The sequence below is a fragment of the Balearica regulorum genome, chromosome 2 (genome assembly GCF_011004875.1).
Source record: "Balearica regulorum gibbericeps isolate bBalReg1 chromosome 2, bBalReg1.pri, whole genome shotgun sequence".
NCBI lineage: Eukaryota > Metazoa > Chordata > Aves > Gruiformes > Gruidae > Balearica > Balearica regulorum.
In genome coordinates this window covers 156,824,367-156,841,504 of record NC_046185.1, presented here as the reverse complement: position 1 = coordinate 156,841,504, position 17,138 = coordinate 156,824,367, and the positions used below count along the sequence as shown (strand labels likewise).

Here is a 17,138-nt window from a genome sequence, read left to right as displayed (position 1 = left end):
GTACCTGTGTTCCTGTCAAGTGGTGATAGCAGAGAGCCATGTTTTAGGACAATTGCAGTGTGTCATTAAGACTAGCTGAGAAAGAAACTGGATCCATATTAAAAGCAACCCTGTCTCCCTGCTGCTGTTCCTCAGATATGTACTTGTTCAGTTTAAAAGCTCCCAACAGTATTTTTGCATATAAACATGAAAGAGAAAACAAATATAGAACTGATTGTTAGAAAATTTTAAATGGAAGGGTTATCCAAGTGACTAAATTATGTTTTGTATTCTCAAGCAAGACAATTATAGCATGAAAGTCATAGCAATGACAGCTGCAAATCTTTGTGAGCACTGTGATTGTACTGTGATTGTTCATACCATTTATTTTTAATTTATAGCGGACAGTGAACAAGCTGATATAGCAAGGATGCTTTACAAAGACACATGTCATGAAGTAAGTAGTACCAAGTAACCAAGATATAGACAAGATACTTGATTTTCATTTCAGAATCTATGAAAATTATTCTTCATACTACAAAAATAGAAAGGGTCTGTTGTTATAAATTTTCACCTTTCTAACAGCTGATGCAGAATTCCTTTTTCTTTTTCTTTTTTTTTTTTTTTTGCAACTAGACTATGATTTGCAAAACACTGATACTCAAATTTTAGTTTTGAAGTTTTAGTTCTTTTAGTTTTGAAAATAATACATAATTGGACTGGAAATAATTGTACTTGCTAATATAAATTAAACCTGAGGTGAGATTCCTACCAAATTCTGTAACTGGCATTGAAACATTTCTCAACATGCAGAGGAAACCAAAAAATAAAGCTGGGGGACCTGTCACACTTTCTCCAGTTGTACAGTTGAATTACTTCTTTCAGAATGTACTTTAAATATTTGATGAATTTAAAGAACTATTCTTTGCATTTTAGCTATAATAAATCATTAAGAGTTGAGTTAGTCTCCTCCCTCTGCCTTGTTGTTCTAAAACATGAATAACATTTCTGCAGCTTGTCTTTCATTGACTCTCAGCTCACCTCAGTTTCACACCTCTAGTTTGCGCAGACAGAAGTAACTCCACCAAATTAGCAAGCAGGGCTGAAAAATTTAACTACTTAGAGAACAGGATACTACTGAAGCCACATAAATAGGATTTTTTGGGCTTATTTACCTTTTTCTGTTTTTCAGCTGGATGAACTGCAGCTTTGCAAGAACTGTTTCTATTTGTCAAACGCACGACCTGACAATTGGTTCTGCTATCCTTGCGTATGTTGCTGACACAGATTTTTATTTGTTTGCTTTTTTGTGTAAAAGCCTTCAGTTTTGGTGTCGTTAATGCACTGAACATTCCATTTCAGTAGGCTTGTTTCAAAAGCATGGTTAAGACTCTGTAAGCCTAGATACTTTACACAAGTGAAATGTTGATTGAAGTTCAAAGCTGTAACAATATAAGTTATAAAACTTGGTTATCAGCCAGTTACAACAGTCTCACAAGAAAATAAGGAGCTTACAGAAATAAAACTTTGCTCCTGGATAAAGCTATAAAGACAAGTTTAATTTTTGGGCTGCTTAAAAATCTCTGTTTTCAATAGACAGTTACACCCTTTTCAGAATTTGTTGTTTGTTTTTTTTACTTTGATCCAAGCAATACATTTAACAGGGAAATATGTATTGTAAGAAGATAAAAATGAATACAGAACTAGACATAAACAGCAACCATATTCTTAAAATACTAGCATAGTATTACAGCAAAATATTTGTGGGAGAAATCATTATAATACTTCATATCCAATAATAAATACAACATTTTTTCCAGATACCTAATCATGAATTGGTTTGGGCCAAAATGAAAGGCTTTGGGTTTTGGCCAGCCAAAGTCATGCAAAAAGAGGACAATCAAGTTGATGTTCGCTTTTTTGGCCATCACCACCAAAGGTAATTTATTAATTCCATGTGCTGCTTTTTACAAACAATACTTAAAAGAATTTATCTCATCTATCATGTTGTAAATCCTGGCTTAGCGAGTTGCCAACATTAGAAAGACTGAGTACTTGCCATAATTGTTTCGGAAAATTTAGAGCTCAGTCTAACACATCCAAAGTTGCCAAATGGCTCAGAGATTCCCTTTCCACAGTTGCCGTAGGGATATTACTTAATGCCATTTTAATTAAAGAAAGCAAGTGAACTTCAACTGATTCTTCAAATCAGTAGCAGCCTGCTAATCCAGGCCAAGGTGGAAATTGGACAGAAACGTACTCTTACTACCAGCAGTATTGACTTTGTGCAATTTTCTCTTCTGAGCTGGCACACTGCAATTTTGTGTTTTAGTAACATAATATACATCACAAATGTTTCTGTCTCACTACTAGAACTTTGACAGAGCTCCTGCTGTGAGCCAGTTTGCAATTTCAGAGAATAACTCTTTACATTGGAAACTTCACTCTTAGAGATTAGCTTTTACTTCCCTCTGCAGTTTGTTCAGCTTTTGGGGAGGGATATAGTAGTGTTGCTACAGTGGATGTACTGATTTTTTTTGCTGTTTGATTTATATGCCTATAATGTGAGGAGAGGAGACATTTGCAAAGTAATTCATGGTTGTTGGGAAGGTGGTATATTTTGGTGCATCCCAAAAGGGTCTAGACTATTCAGTAACAGTGTTTTATGAGCCTGTGTATTTAAAATGCTTTTAGTGTAACTTGCACTTTTTTTATTTGTTGTATGAGCTACTCAGATTTTCCAATAGGCATAAAATGGGTAAAGAATCTTTATTTGTGTTGCCGTCACAGAATGATTTACCTTGAATCTGTTTGCAAACACAACTTATCTCATTAGTAGTTTTGGCATTAAGTTCATACAGCTTCAAACTATTTAATAAAGTAACATGACACTTGTGGGATGAGGTGCTTGCAACTTCTTAAATGTGCACTGATAGAATAGGCAAACTGCATTTTACTAGAGTGCCATTGCTTAGTTACTGTGCTGGACTTGGACAAAAGGCCAAATTCCTGGTTGGTGTAAATTAGCATTGATTCCTTGACTTCACTGAAATGAAATTGATATCGCAAGAATTGAGAATCTGGCTGCAGACATTTAATTTGCTACAGTATTTACTCTGTTATGTAGATGTGCATGGCAGTGACTCTTTTTCTTTAATGTCCAGTGCTGCTTGGAATAACCTTTCAAAATGTCAAGAGCTGCCCATCTAACTCTACGAGGACTCTCTGAAAATATTTAAGAGGACAAAGTACCTTTGGAACCAAGTCACTGGCATGAATTCAGTCCAAAAGAACATGACAGTCCCCACATGAGTTCAGTCCTGATAGACAGTGGCCCAAACTAGAACGCGTCTCTCTATTTGAGGTGATAATTCGGGACATTCCTTGACAGTTTTAGCAAAGAGGTCAAGGGCTAAATTGGATTAGCATACGAACCTTCAGTAAAAATGTTTCTGTGTCTGACTCAGGGCATTTAGCAAGAGCGCAGGTAGGAGATGTGAGTGCTGTTGGTGCTGAGGGAGGTTTGTGTCTCACCAGAAATGACAGAGATTTTCAGCCATAGAACCCAGAGCTAACAAGTGCTTATAACAACACAGATGTCTAACAGTATGCAGTCCACTTTTTTTCAAATGTGTTGAATATATAAAAATTCTGAGTGAAAGGGAATTGTCAGCGATCGGCCACTGTGAAAAACTGCTTTTGAAGTCAGTTTCTCAGGTCAAGATCCTTCATCTGTATTTAATGTTTCTGAACCTGTCTGCACTGTGTATTCAAAAGGGCCTGGATCCCCTCTGAAAACATTCAAGATATCACAGTTAACATCCATCGGCTGCACGTGAAACGCAGTATGGGGTGGAAGAAGGCTTGTGATGAGCTGGAACTGCACCAGCGTTTTCTTCGTGAGGGGAGATTCTGGAAATCAAAGAATGAGGATAAAGGGGAAGAGGAGGCAGAGTCAAGTATCTCTTCCACCAGCAATGAGCAGGTGAGTGCTGCCACAATGTTAGCAATCAGGGCAATTTATTAAAGGGTACAAAGATTACATATTTTTGAGATATCTATTAAATTAGCCTTGTGCTCTGTCTGCAGTTTTGTGGTGACAAGGAGAGGGTTCAAAGGCTTATTTTCCCTATGTTTTGTAGGTCAGTAATAGCAGGAATATAGAGTTTTCCTCTTTCCTCAGTTTCTTGGATGACCTCTAGGAAGGTTTAAAATGTTTGCCTCCTACAGTACCTTGATGAGACAGACCAAGATTTCTAAAGTTAAATAGGAATGTTCAAGTTAAATGTCATGGATATCAGATAAACTGCAACACTGCCTTCTTGGACTCCCATCAAGGGAGCCCTGTAGCTGTTCAGCCTTTTCACAGCTGGAGTATGTTCACTTCGGACTGTATTCTGCATTACAGATCCCCGAGTAACACCAACCATGACATTTTCAGCAAGTCCAACTAAAGTTAGGTGCAAACATTGCACTTGAGAACCATGTGACCAGCAACTGATTAAAGTAATTAAAAATAATTCTGCAAAACAAGAAAAATTACATTCCTTTAACAAAGGTGACAAGCACAAAGGGCCAGGATACAAAACTTTGCATTGCCATATGGAAATTCCCTTATCGCAGCTGAACCTTGCTAGTCATTCATTGTCCAAGAGGGTGTTATATATTTACTATTACTGACTTGGCAGTAAGATTTTCATAGCTTGCAGGATGTTTCTCTATATTTTTGGCAGCCTTTTCCCTGGCAACATATTTTTCCTCATTTAAAACCACTATCTATCCTCTTTCTAAGTGTGTATTTTAAAAAATCAGCATGTTTTGACCCTCTTCCTTTGCCTTTTTGTCAAACAGGTCTATCATCAAATTTGTAGCTAAAAACTTAGCGCTTATAAAACTGGATGTTGCTTTAAGGGGATCCTCCTTACCGAAGTGGTTTTAGGGGTTTTTTTTAGCCTGGTTTGCTTAGCTAACCCTTTGTAGGCTCTTTTTTTAATGTTGTGTATGCAATTATTCAACAATGCTAATGAAACAGGAAAATGGTCATAAATAATATTTATCAAAGATAACAGAGGCATTTTCCCAGTTTTTCAGAAGTGTCAGTCATAGGGTTTAAAGTGTCCATTTGCATATTTGCTGTTCCACTTCAGTTGTTCATCCTTCACTTGGTTAATGCTTATACCTGTTTTACTGGTTTCCCAGATACAGGAACATAAGAATAGCCGTCAAACTCAGTGCTCTGCAGCAATCTGCAGTATCCTGTCACTAACACTAGCGAGTACTGGATGCTTCAAAGACAGGAGTAAGAACTTTGCTGTAAGCCATTGTAAGATAATATACCATCCACTTAGATCTCACCCTTGTTTCTGTTGCTGGAGAGTGGCTTTTATTCTAAAGCATGAAGTTTCATACCCCTCCAAGCAATACAGTTATTATCAATTATAGCAAGTCTGATAATTTTACTATCTTTACATATATACATTCTCTTTATAATTACTGCTGTTTTCTGGCTTCCAACAACATCTTCTGCCTATTTATGGATCATTGATATCAGAATATTCCAGAAAACAAGAAGAAAAGAATGGTTAAGGGTATTTTAGCCAATGCATATTGAATGTTAGAACTTGTTCATGAATTTTGTTCCTTCATGCAATCATAGTCGTCAGTGATAATGTGGAAAGTTTACTGTCTGCACTTCTCATTTAAGAACAGTACAGAACTTTCTATTTGCTAAATTAAATAATGGCAAATAAACAAAATTAAAGGTACATCAGTCATGTTAAAATGAATGCTACTTATATGAACTGTTTTTTGGAATGACTCAGTATGCTTTTCTTACTGTTCACAGCTGAAGGTTACTCAGGAACCAAGAGCAAAGAAAGGACGACGTAACCAGAGTATGGAACTCAAGAAAGAAGTAAGTAACCTCAATTACCATGTTTGTAGAAATAGCAAAGTATAAAAAGTCTGAAATTTTAATAGACGCTCCTTCGGTTTCTGTCATCTTTTACTGATTTTACAATATTAATCTTGGAAGTTCCAGCCCCATAGCTTGGTCCTCCTTGCTAACAAAAATCATCGCCCCTCCCGCATGCAAGCTAGTGTCATTGTAGTGTCATTATTCATTCTGTATCATGAATAAATCAAGTCACCTTATGACTTTTTTTTTTTTTTTTAAAAATGATAAATTCAGGCTGGTTAGTAAGTCTATAACCAGCAGAAATTATAAAGTATTTTGCATGATCAAGAATATTAAGTTTATTAAAATGTCATATCCACCCTTGTCCGTGGAGCTTCCGTCCTTGTTTACCCAACCTGCACACTGAATGAAGTGGAGGAAACAGAAAGCTATGATCATGTAACCAAGGGACTGTATTATTACGCTTGTACACAAGGGGGCAGTTGCTGAGACAGCAATAAATCTTGTATTTCCTAACTTTTGAGGACTTTTTTCCTGGCCTTGTTTCAGCTGCGTGTTGAACACTAAGAAAAAGTTGCACATATGCAGAGTCCTCAGAAGAGGACTCAGGATTCATCACAGAGGAGAGTTCAGGTATTTTAGCACCAGAGTTATGTGGGATGGCCCTGGTGCCTGAAATACAGACATAACCAGTCCTGTTATCTGGGCACCTGGCTCCCAGTTGTATCAGATATCGCAGGGCTAGCTCTGTGAGGTACCTTCACCAATGGAGGCAGTGACACACAGTTTGTGCTCCCTGGGGCACAAACTGGATTTGAGCACAAGATAGGGAGACTACAGTTTAGGATGTCTCGTCATTTTTATTGTGTTTTCTGTCAAGCAAATGCTGTAATTTGCTTCATATATTGATGTCTTAACATTTGCCTTCTTAGCTCTGCTCATATTTGATCAGTGATCCAGAAGTCAATCACAGTGACCTATTAGAGACTAATTGGTTACAAAAGGGAATAGTCAGCCTTTTGCTTGGTGTGAAGCAGTGGCCCATCACACAGACAACCACGAAGTCCAGTCCTGAGCAAGTCTGGTGTTACAGGACTGTGTGCTTTGTCTGTGCACTGTTAAATGAGCTTTAAAAAATCTAAGTTGAAAAAAAATCACATCTGTGTCTTCAGACACCTCAAATATCAGTAAGAGTTTGCAGGTATTTTACTTCTATCTGTTCTAAAGAACAGGAACAATTGGTGTTACAGTGTAATAACATAGGCTGCTAAATTCAGTACAGAACTCCACAGTAACTATGACTTCTTTCTTGATAATTGTATAATTACAGAAAGCTTCTGTGGTCATCCAAGTCTAGTTCTATATTATTGGAAGCAAGACTTAAGACGCTCATTAGCCTTTCATCTTCAAAGCACCTTTGAAGTACTGATCAATCTTTGCAGCAGTTCTATGAAATCAGCGGAATATTCCAGACTCCAGTGGAGCCTGTTGGGCCAGAGTAAGCCCAGAGTTTGCCAAAATAATTCAGGCACCTTGGCCATGCAGCTACAGTCTCTTCAGGGAAAATGGTAGGGGGAAAAATCTGTAGCAACCCTTTAGTAATCCCAAGGGATTCACATAGCCTCTAATGTTGGTGGTACTTTTGTGGAAGCAAGGCTGGTAAGTGTGGCATACTGATGCCATATGTGTGCTTCCTTCTGGAGAGTTCCTAGCTAAAGTCAGAAAAGCCTGACCAAAGAGCCTACCCGCTGTCATCCTGGTTCTCCTCAGGGATCCCACATCCCATTAGCCCTACAGGTCTTCAACAGACACCTTTCACATTAATTGCGCTGGCATTAGTCATATAACAATTTTTCCTCCAGGGAGAACTGAAGGTTAATTTGCTCTATTTTGATATCCGTATTTACAAGTTTGTTCTTTTTCTGTAGGAGCCAGAACCTGAAACTGAAGCAGTAAGTTCAAGCCAAGAAATTCCCACAATGCCTCAGCCCATTGAAAAAGTTTCAGTCTCAACTCAGACCAAGAAGTTAAGTGCCTCTTCTCCAAAAATGCTGCATCGGAGCACCCAGACCAGTAATGATGGAGTATGTCAGAACATGTGCCATGACAAATACACCAAAATCTTTAATGATTTCAAGGACAGGATGAAAGCTGATCACAAAAGAGAAACTGAGAGAGTTGTGCGAGAGGCAGTGGAAAAGGTAACACTTGTTGAACACCACCTATACTCTGGTTTGAGGAGAGAAGGAATGTGGATTTTTTTCCCATTCTTTTCTACTTTTGTAACATCCACCCTTAAGAAAATGAATAAAAAGCCTTTTCCAAAGAGACCACATAAAAATAGTCTTCATTATTGCTTTTTAGACCATTTCTATACCAACAGACCTTAGTTTAAACAGAAAACTCCTGCTTTTTTTGATTCTTGTCCAGTGAAATCAGTTTGTGATCCAAAAATGAAACTAATTGTTCATTCATGAGTATGTTTCCAAAGCCTTTGTCTCCATTGTCAAGCATGGTTGTAAACAATGGCATTGTTTAAAAGCTATTCATAAATTACTCTTCTTTTGTCAATCTTCTGACCTAAACATTAAATAGATTTTCTGAAATTTATTTGATTTTTTTTTTTAATCTAATGATAACCTGTTAAAAATTCAATATGTAAGCCTGAGCTGGTCACCTTTGGCTGGAGAGAGCAGGACAATTTAGAGGATGATTCATCTGACCTCTCTTAAGTACTGTTTTAAGACAAGATGAATTTCTTATGGGATGAAGGACTATGGAATGAACCTAGGGAGTTTAGGTGTTAATTCTGTAGGATTAAGACACCAAACTTCTAGATAACTGAGCAAGGACAAAGGAATCCCATGGACAATGAATACTAAAAGGTACCTCTTACTGAACTCAGACATGTTCTATTTTGTATTTTGCATTGCGTCCTTGCTGTACATTTATATGCAGTTGTAGATTTGGAAAAGATGAAATATTTGTCCAAGATAAATTCATAAATTTGTAAACTGATCATTGACAAAATATACATGGAACCTATTTAGCTGTTTTTGTAGATGCATAGCGGAATAGAAATACAGTGACATTTTTATTCTGAATGTTTCTTATGGGATGGAAGTTTTGTTACAACTCTAAAGGAGAGAACTACAAGGGCATGTAGTAGTAGACAAGACAAGGGGTAATGGCTTTAAACTGAAGGAGGGTAGATTTAGATTAGATATTTGGAAGAAATTCTTCACTATGAGGATGGTGAGGCACTGGAACAGGTTGCCCAGAGAAGCTGTGGGTGCCCCTTCCTTGGAAGTGTTCCAGGCCAGGTTGGATGGGGCTTTGGGCCACCTGGTCTAGTGGAGGGTGTCCCTGCCCATGGCAGGGGGGTTGGAGCTAGGTGGGCTTTAAGGTCACTTCCAACCCAAACCATTCTGTGATTCTATGAACTTTTTATTTTCTAAATAGGAGAAATCTCTAATTATATGGCCTCCATCAGTAATAGAGGTTTAAAAAGTAGAGGTTTAAAGAAGATACTTTTATTCCAATAGCTGTCCCTTGACTTGCTTTGCTGACTTTCTTATGGCAGCTGCGTACAGAGATGGAAGAAGAGAAAAGGCAGGCTGTAAATAAAGCTGTGGCCAACGCACAAGGAGAGATGGACAGAAAATGTAAGCAGGTAAAGGAGAAGTGCAAAGAAGAATTTTTAGAAGAAATTAAGAAGCTAGCAGGCCAGCACAAGCAACTGATTTCCCAGACCAAGAAGAAGCAGTGGGTAAGTCTCAAAAATTTATTACAAGAGAGTAAGTGGAAATGTATAATGCATACCTCAGGCCAACCAAAGGTGACTTCTTCCTGACTTTTAACTGCACCACTCTTTCACTGGTCTTTCAGTTTTAAGGTTTTCTCCTTCATAGTACTGCTTTCAAATTTTCTTAACCTCCAAATTTCAACTGGAAGTTCTGATTACTTTCCATCTTAATTATGTAGTGTTAACAGCACCATCTTCTTGAGTCCAAACAGACGTTAGTATCAAAATACTTTTTTCTAAATGGAGTTTTACTCCATATAAGATGTGTTTTGCATTATGTTCACGTTCCTTTGATCTCAAGGTGCCAGAGGGTACAATATCTGGCTGCATCGATTTGGATTCCCTTGTTAATAATGCTGGTAGTGATATCCTTTTGGCCTTTTCCTCTCATAGCTTTTTCTGCAGCTCTTTTATGTTCTGTTGTATTTAAGACACAACTTTCTGAAACAGATTTTCCTCCCTTGTTCAGTCCTTAAGCCCAAATCTGCAGCATTGCCTACAAAAAACATGTTTGTATGCCCTTTAGAAAAGTGGAAACAGACATCTAACTTACCATTCCGTTACATGCTGAAAACTTTTCACTGTTTTTGTTTGGTTTGTGTCTCATGTTTTCATTTCAAGCCAGAAGTGTGTTCTCTCACATGGCTGTACAGCATCTACTCAAACATTGCAAGGACTAGCCTGTAAGAGAGTACAGGTGGAAACTGTTACACTGAGGAGCAGTGAGCTTGGCACACACACAAACTTTGCTATTTCTTTGCTAATTTTCATAGAACCAGGAAATGAAAACCATCGCTCAGGAAATCACACTGCACTGTAATAGCTATCTATAAAATACAGCAGGGTGGGCACAAGATTTTCTACTCGCCTCCTTTTGAGCTTTGATTTTGCCAGATGCGGCTGAGAAGCATGTGAGTGGCTTGCCACAAGATGGCACGCTGATCTGAGCAGCGAGGGACAGCTGCTGTCCCACTGCCACGGCTGGCGGGGACAGCCAGCCCTGGCTCCGTCCCGCAGCTCCCGTTTGTCTGCCGCTGTAAAGGGCTGTTTGGTTATGTTCAGCCGCATTAGCCCTTGTTCTTACAGATGAAACGATGGTCCCAGCAAAGAAAACTCTGTTCTGTAGAAGAGTGAAATAAATACTAAGGCAAGACAATTGGTTGCTGACTATCACTGTTATGAGTTTGTTTTTTTCTAAAGAGAATTACTTCAAATGCCAGAGCGTCTCCATTTCTGTTCCTAATAGAGATACTGCAGTGCTTGGGTCGCTGTCAGTCAGAAAATTCCTCCCTGTCTACCTTTCTCTGCAAACCAAAGAAGTTATTTAGGTCTCCGACTTGATCAAGTTACTGTGTTTAATGAGTCACCAGCTGCTGGTGTCTGCGTGCATGCTTTTGCCTGTGGCACTTGAGAGGGAAATTGAATTGCCTTTGCCCACTATGAACTACGTCAAATTAGCTCTCTTCTGTCAAAAGTTAAGAGTGCACATGTGAACTGTTGCCACCATTCGGCTGATACGCAGTAACTCAATCACAGTAACTTGATTGTGAGTCCGGACTCTTCGCTATAGCTGCTTTTTGGTTTCTTTGAAGGCAGAATTTATGAAAGAGACTCATGAGACTTTCATCTGCTCCAGTGTGCCTTTACCATATCCTTTAGCCTAATCGGAGAGTGCCCTGGTACCACATCACTGCATCTTATGATCATGTGCATAAAGCCTCCTTCCCAGCAAGACAATTAAAGATATAAAGAGCATTTGACAGTCTTGCCTATTCCTGTGGCCCCAGAACTATCTGTCAATCCCCTCCTTAAATGAAGGCATCATCCAGGCAGCTGGTTTGCATGTGGTAGGAGACGGAGGGAGAGAATAAACACCTTTGCATTCAGGCTGATGGATCTGCCTGCCAACACACAGCCTCAGGCGGCTGGAGTTGGTCCAATTACACAACTCCCCAGTGATTTTTCCTTCGGTGGTACTAATGACAGTCCCTGGTGTGTAGTACTGCTCTTGTACGCTGCTATTACAATAATGATTCCTCCTTACCAAAATCTTATGTAATTAACACACATACTAAATGAGTTTTGGTGGCTTTGCTTTTTAATTAGAAGCAGAGACCTCTGGTTTTGCGTAATGCAGATGTCTAGGCTTGGGAGTACAGCTGCTATTATTCACGCTATATTTGTCTTTTTTTCATACATAAAAATAATCCAGTCAGGATGAAGGGATCATTTTGCTTGTAGTGTACAGGCACACGAGAAGATGCGCTCCCAGCCCTTAGGAGCCTAACACATAGTTAAAGAATAACACTTTTTGTTGCTCTAACTGGTCACAGTCCCCTTGGTTTAACCCAATCTCTTTTTATACCTCCAGAAAATTTGGATTTAATACAGACACCTCAAGTAAATAGCAAATGAAAGGAAGAAATGTAGAGGCAGGGATAACGATTGTGAGATTATGCTGTTTGATGGCCTCCAGAATACACGCTAAAGTGCTGATCTTGATAATGTTTCTTTTTTAATTTCTCCCGGTTCTTTTATTTACATATAAGCCTAATTTAAATTGGTGCATAGTTCATTTTTATAGTTCGTTTTTGACTTCTGTCTCTTTCAATTCTATTTACATATATAGTTATTCTAACTTGCAACAGGTTGTTTTTAAGCGAATGAGTATTGTCCGTGACATGTACTGTCTGAAACAAAACCCCAAGTGATTGATAGTGTTTAGAAAGAGGAAAACACAAAGAAAAGAGGAGGCCTGAGGCCAGCTGGCATTTTGCCTTCTCTGCCACATGTGCTGGTCCCAGCTTAGATGACACTATTTTCCTTTTGTAAGTGGAGATTTACATCCCACACTTAGGGCCAGCATATATAAAGGGAAGTGCAGGACCCACAGATGAGTTGTCCTCTCCTGTCTTAGCTTTTTTGGATCTCTCCAAGCAAGCAGATGTGAAGCTGGTCCCTGGGCTGAGGCCCATGCTGTATGTAATGGAGAGACACAGCTGTTCCCTGCACCTTTCCAGTGACGATCCTAATGGTTCCCGCAGGCTTGTGGGCAGCCAGCAACATGAAAAACCAAGAAAACAGCTCTTGAGAGGACACTTGTTTGCAGCTATTTCTACAAATAAACTTCCCTGGAGCTAACTTATAAAAGGAAAATGGAAAGCTTCCCTTCTCGTGCAGCTAGGGCAGTCCCTTTATTGCTGATGTAAATAAATAGTAAATGAATAGTTATCGGTTTGGCCAATGTCACTGTCAGCTTTCTTGGATCTGTTTTTTAGTACTGTGTAGGGTTGTTGTGTTTTTGTTTTGTTTTAAGGCAGTTGGGTTTGTTTTCTTTGTAATTCTCTGTTTTAGTAACAATGCTGTAGCTAGACAGGACATAAAAAGTCAATTGTGTGTTATACTGTGGTTTGAGAGCAGCCTGCACAGACTGTGTGATATCTCTCCCTCTGTTCCCCCTCATGCAATAGGCATTTCAGTTTGGATTCATAAAGATACCCTCTGATTCTGATCGGACCAAATTCAGAAAGACAAACCAGATCATTAGAACCTGGCTTTCAAGGGCACTGAGTATAAGCGTCTCCTTTAGCAGCAATGCCACCCTACTTTACAGGATTTTGTCAGAATGATAGTTAATGCTTTTTCAGCACTCCCTGAAGGGGTATAAAACCACCTGGAGACAGGGCACATTGTCTGGCTAGGTGCCGTACCTCCTTGTTGACCACTGGTAGTGTTGACCAGCATGCTGATTCCCTTTTTTTTAGTTCCTCAGAGGCCACAGGGTTATTTTCTAGGTAGCTCTTCCAGCTACCAAAAAACTGGGGACATTCTGTGTGTTCCAGAGCAAAAATCCTCTTTGCTGCAGCACTCCCCAGAGGCAGGTATTTCTACAGAAATCCCGGGCTGTGCAGTGTCTCTTCTTTCAGGAGTTTTGTGCTGTCCTGGCAGGCATGACGGGGCAAGAGCCCATGTAGCCATCCAGTGTACTCCAGGCCTTCTCTGGTTTCTGGAAGACTTGAAGGAAAAGGCACTTCCTTGCTCTTCTCAGTCGCACTGATGTAGTACGAGGTTTTGTTTTCACCAGGTGGCAGTGCACTCTGGCAGCCAACAATCCCCAACGACAGTAGCCTCCTTGCAGACCTACCCTAAATGGGCTATAACAAACCACTCAGTAATTAATTATTCTTTTCTCCACTAATGTTATTGTTGTGATTTCTGAGATTTTCCTAGCCCATAATGATCTCCCCCAGCATGACGGGTCAGGCTTGTAAAGAAACCTCAGAAACACAGATTTTCAAGCTTGCGCAGAACCTGTTCATACCAGAAGTGCTTGTTGATTTATTGTAGCTTTTAAGACATAGATCAGGATGCTATTATACAAACGTAGGGTAAAAGATGGTTCCTGCAATGTGTGGCTGAAAAATGTCAGTCCACTGCCCTAAGAGATGAGTTTTCTTAAATGAGAGATGATTTTTTTCAAAAGCAATAATCCAGACTCCGGAAAATATGAAAGCATTGTGCAGATTTGCTAAAGATTGCTGCTTTACACAGCATGTGTGAAAAATGCCCTCCTGCCTTTGGCCGCCCCAAGCATAACTGAGAGAGAAGTATTGCACTACATGTGCTGGCGCATCCACGAGCAGGTGAGAACACTTGTGCCTTGGTAAAGAGGGATCCTGCGAGGGTGGTAATCTCATCTCGTTTGTTCTCTCCAGTGTTACAACTGTGAAGAGGAGGCCATGTACCACTGCTGCTGGAACACTTCCTACTGCTCCATCAAGTGTCAGCAGGAGCACTGGCATGCTGAACACAAACGTACCTGCCGCAGAAAAAGATGAAAGAGTTATTCCTCCCCTAGAAAACCACCCCGATGATTGCTATTCTCAGACACAGCGGTTTTTGTTTCCAAGAAGCCAAAATTGTTTAGAATTTGCTTCCCATTTTGCACCAGCCTTTAAACACTTTTCGTAAAAGAAATTTTGCACAGTAATTTCAATCTTCTGTTTAATGCTCCTCCAAAATTTTGTCAGCGAAATGAATTTAACATCTGTGGGAGCAGGTTACTTTAAATAATTTTAAACTAGAGGATTTGTTGCATTTTCAGCAAATTTTAAAACATTTTTAGGTTTTACAGAGATTTTAATCTTTAAAAACAGCAGATCTAAAAATACAAAAATCATGCAAGTTTAACAAAAGGAACATTTAAAGACTAGATCTGAATGTAAGAAGTATAGAACTGTTTCAGAAAAACGAAGCATACTACCTTGATGTAACATTTATTTCTTAACCTTGTTGAGCTGGTTTTGTTCAGCTTAATTTTACTGTTTAAAGGCATTATCTATTGGTTATACCAGTGGGTACATGATTGAATTTAGGGAACAGGGTTGACACAGCAGGTGCTAGTCCTGCGTATTTTTTCTTAAATATTTCCCAACTGTGTTTTATTTTCATTATTTCTTTTCAATATATAACTTTTATAACAAAATATTAGCTTTGATCTTGTAGTTTGAAATCACAGGGAACTGGGGTAATCTTTTACTGAGCTGGATCTTAGAGAAAAATGAATATTTAAACTTTGAAGTTTGCACATTTCATCTTTGTCCTAACATGAGTGCTTGTAACAAGAATAAGAAAAGCCAAAAAAAAAACAAAAAAAGCAACTACCTTTATTCATACACGGAATTATGAGGCATACAAATTTCTTTATTGTGCCCCCCCCTTCAGCCTCCCCAATCCAATGCCATTTGACTGCCTATGATCTGGTGTCACCTGGTCCATTGTAACTTGATAATGAAAGGAAAAAAAGCACTTAAGTTTCACAGAAGCCGTTATGTTTGTAGTAATGGGTCATTGCCTAATAATGAGCTCCATCACTGTACTCAGAATGAAGAATACTGCATGTTAATTTTCTTGTATTAAAGATGCCGTGATTTGTAAAAAGTCTGTATTTTGCGGAATGTCTGGATTAAGAAGCATTACCAATAGGAATGGATCGATAGTTGAAAAATGATTTTCTTTTTGTTTGTTTTATATATAGATATATGAATTGCATCCATGTTCAGAGACAATTTTTTAAATAGATGTAAAGCTTACTGAAATAGCTTTTCTTTTAAAGTGTCTCCGCATTTTAGTTTCTTTCAAAGATTGGTCTTAGACTGAGTCATATGCCCATTAATCATCCAGCTATTTTTTGAGAAGTTAGAGGAATAATTTGTAAATATTTATTTAGATCTTTGATATTTATTGAAAGCAATTACATGATGGAACGATGGAAGCTGAAGAATCAGGAGGAAAGCCTTTTAAAAAGTTTTCTCTAGGATTTGTCAGGGTCATTGTAAAGATAAAAATATAACTAAGTCTTCTGTGAACTACCACTGAAATCCTGATCTTTTTTACTTACAGTGGTGATATAAGTTAATTGACTAGATACTGCCAAATAATGCCCAATATGTTGCAGAAATTATGTGGTAAGCTGATTGGAAAAAATAGTAAGTAGGTGGTAACTTGTATTACCACAGCTACATTATTGCCTGATAAATGTGTAATTAACTTTTGTCGCCTCTGTGTTGTGACTGTAAAACACTTCACAACTAAAATCAATCTTGTTCGATTACTTTACAAGTTCCAAAACTTCGATCCACCCCTATGAAAGCAAGTTATTGTGGAAATATTTTTGGTGTAAAATCATTCCAGAATATGTAATATTTAACTGATAGCTGCATGAAAGTAAGATTCGTGTTACTTTGGCTTTTTTGTCTCTGTTGACACGGTTGCACATTTCCAAGTTACTACAGCGTGAAAACTGTGTGTTTTAAAGAAAAAAAAACAAAACAAAACAAAAAAAAAGATTGTGGCCTGGTTTTGTATAAGTTTTAGGTAAAATTACAATTGATTGTTTTAGGAATCATGATTTAAAATTAATTTTTCTGCAAATCATAAAGCTATATTAAAGTGTTGAGCTTAGCCACTATGCACATTGTAATTATTCATTGTGGCTGTCCAGTTTATGATGCATTCTGGCATTTTGTAAGCTGCTCTCACTAGCAATATATAGAGTCATTTAATGTGTTAACATTGGTTAATAAATGTATTTAAAAAAAAAACCAAACCCTCACTGAAAGCGTCTGTGTTGCTTTTGGCCAGTTGTCCTCCTGTCCTTGGGTGGCCATGCACGGGGCTGCTGGTTTTACTTGTTCTCCCCACAAACACCAGTGGGGACCTTGCTGTGGACTGGAGGTGAGCTGGCTCCTCCATGTGAAGGCTTGAGCATCTCACATGGTCTCAGCACCGAAAGCGGAGCTTTTCCACCCATTCAGGGCCAGCAGCCCCCGAGGGCTGTGTCCAGCATGTTCTGGTTTTAATGGGCCAGCCAACTCCCTTCTCCCTGTGCTTCCTTTCTCTGTTCAGACTCCTCCCTAACCCAGTCACCACCCCTGT

At 38.8% G+C, this 17,138-nt stretch overlaps 1 protein-coding gene across 7 annotated transcripts in view; it reads left to right on the top strand.

Moving 5' to 3' along the window:
• The window catches only part of ZMYND11 (zinc finger MYND-type containing 11), a 108,412-nt gene extending 92,087 nt beyond the window's left edge, over positions 1–16,325 (top strand). For all 7 annotated transcript variants that reach the window (XM_075746597.1, XM_075746595.1, XM_075746600.1 and 4 more), the window contains 8 exons: positions 381–436; positions 1,172–1,249; positions 1,800–1,918; positions 3,757–3,964; positions 5,825–5,893; positions 7,825–8,097; positions 9,480–9,665; positions 14,417–16,325. In XM_075746597.1, coding sequence (XP_075602712.1) covers positions 381–436; positions 1,172–1,249; positions 1,800–1,918; positions 3,757–3,964; positions 5,825–5,893; positions 7,825–8,097; positions 9,480–9,665; positions 14,417–14,539 — 1,112 coding nt within the window. In that variant the 3' untranslated portion in view covers positions 14,540–16,325. The remainder of the gene's footprint in view (positions 1–380; positions 437–1,171; positions 1,250–1,799; positions 1,919–3,756; positions 3,965–5,824; positions 5,894–7,824; positions 8,098–9,479; positions 9,666–14,416) is intronic.
• The last annotated feature ends 813 nt before the right edge of the window (positions 16,326–17,138 follow it).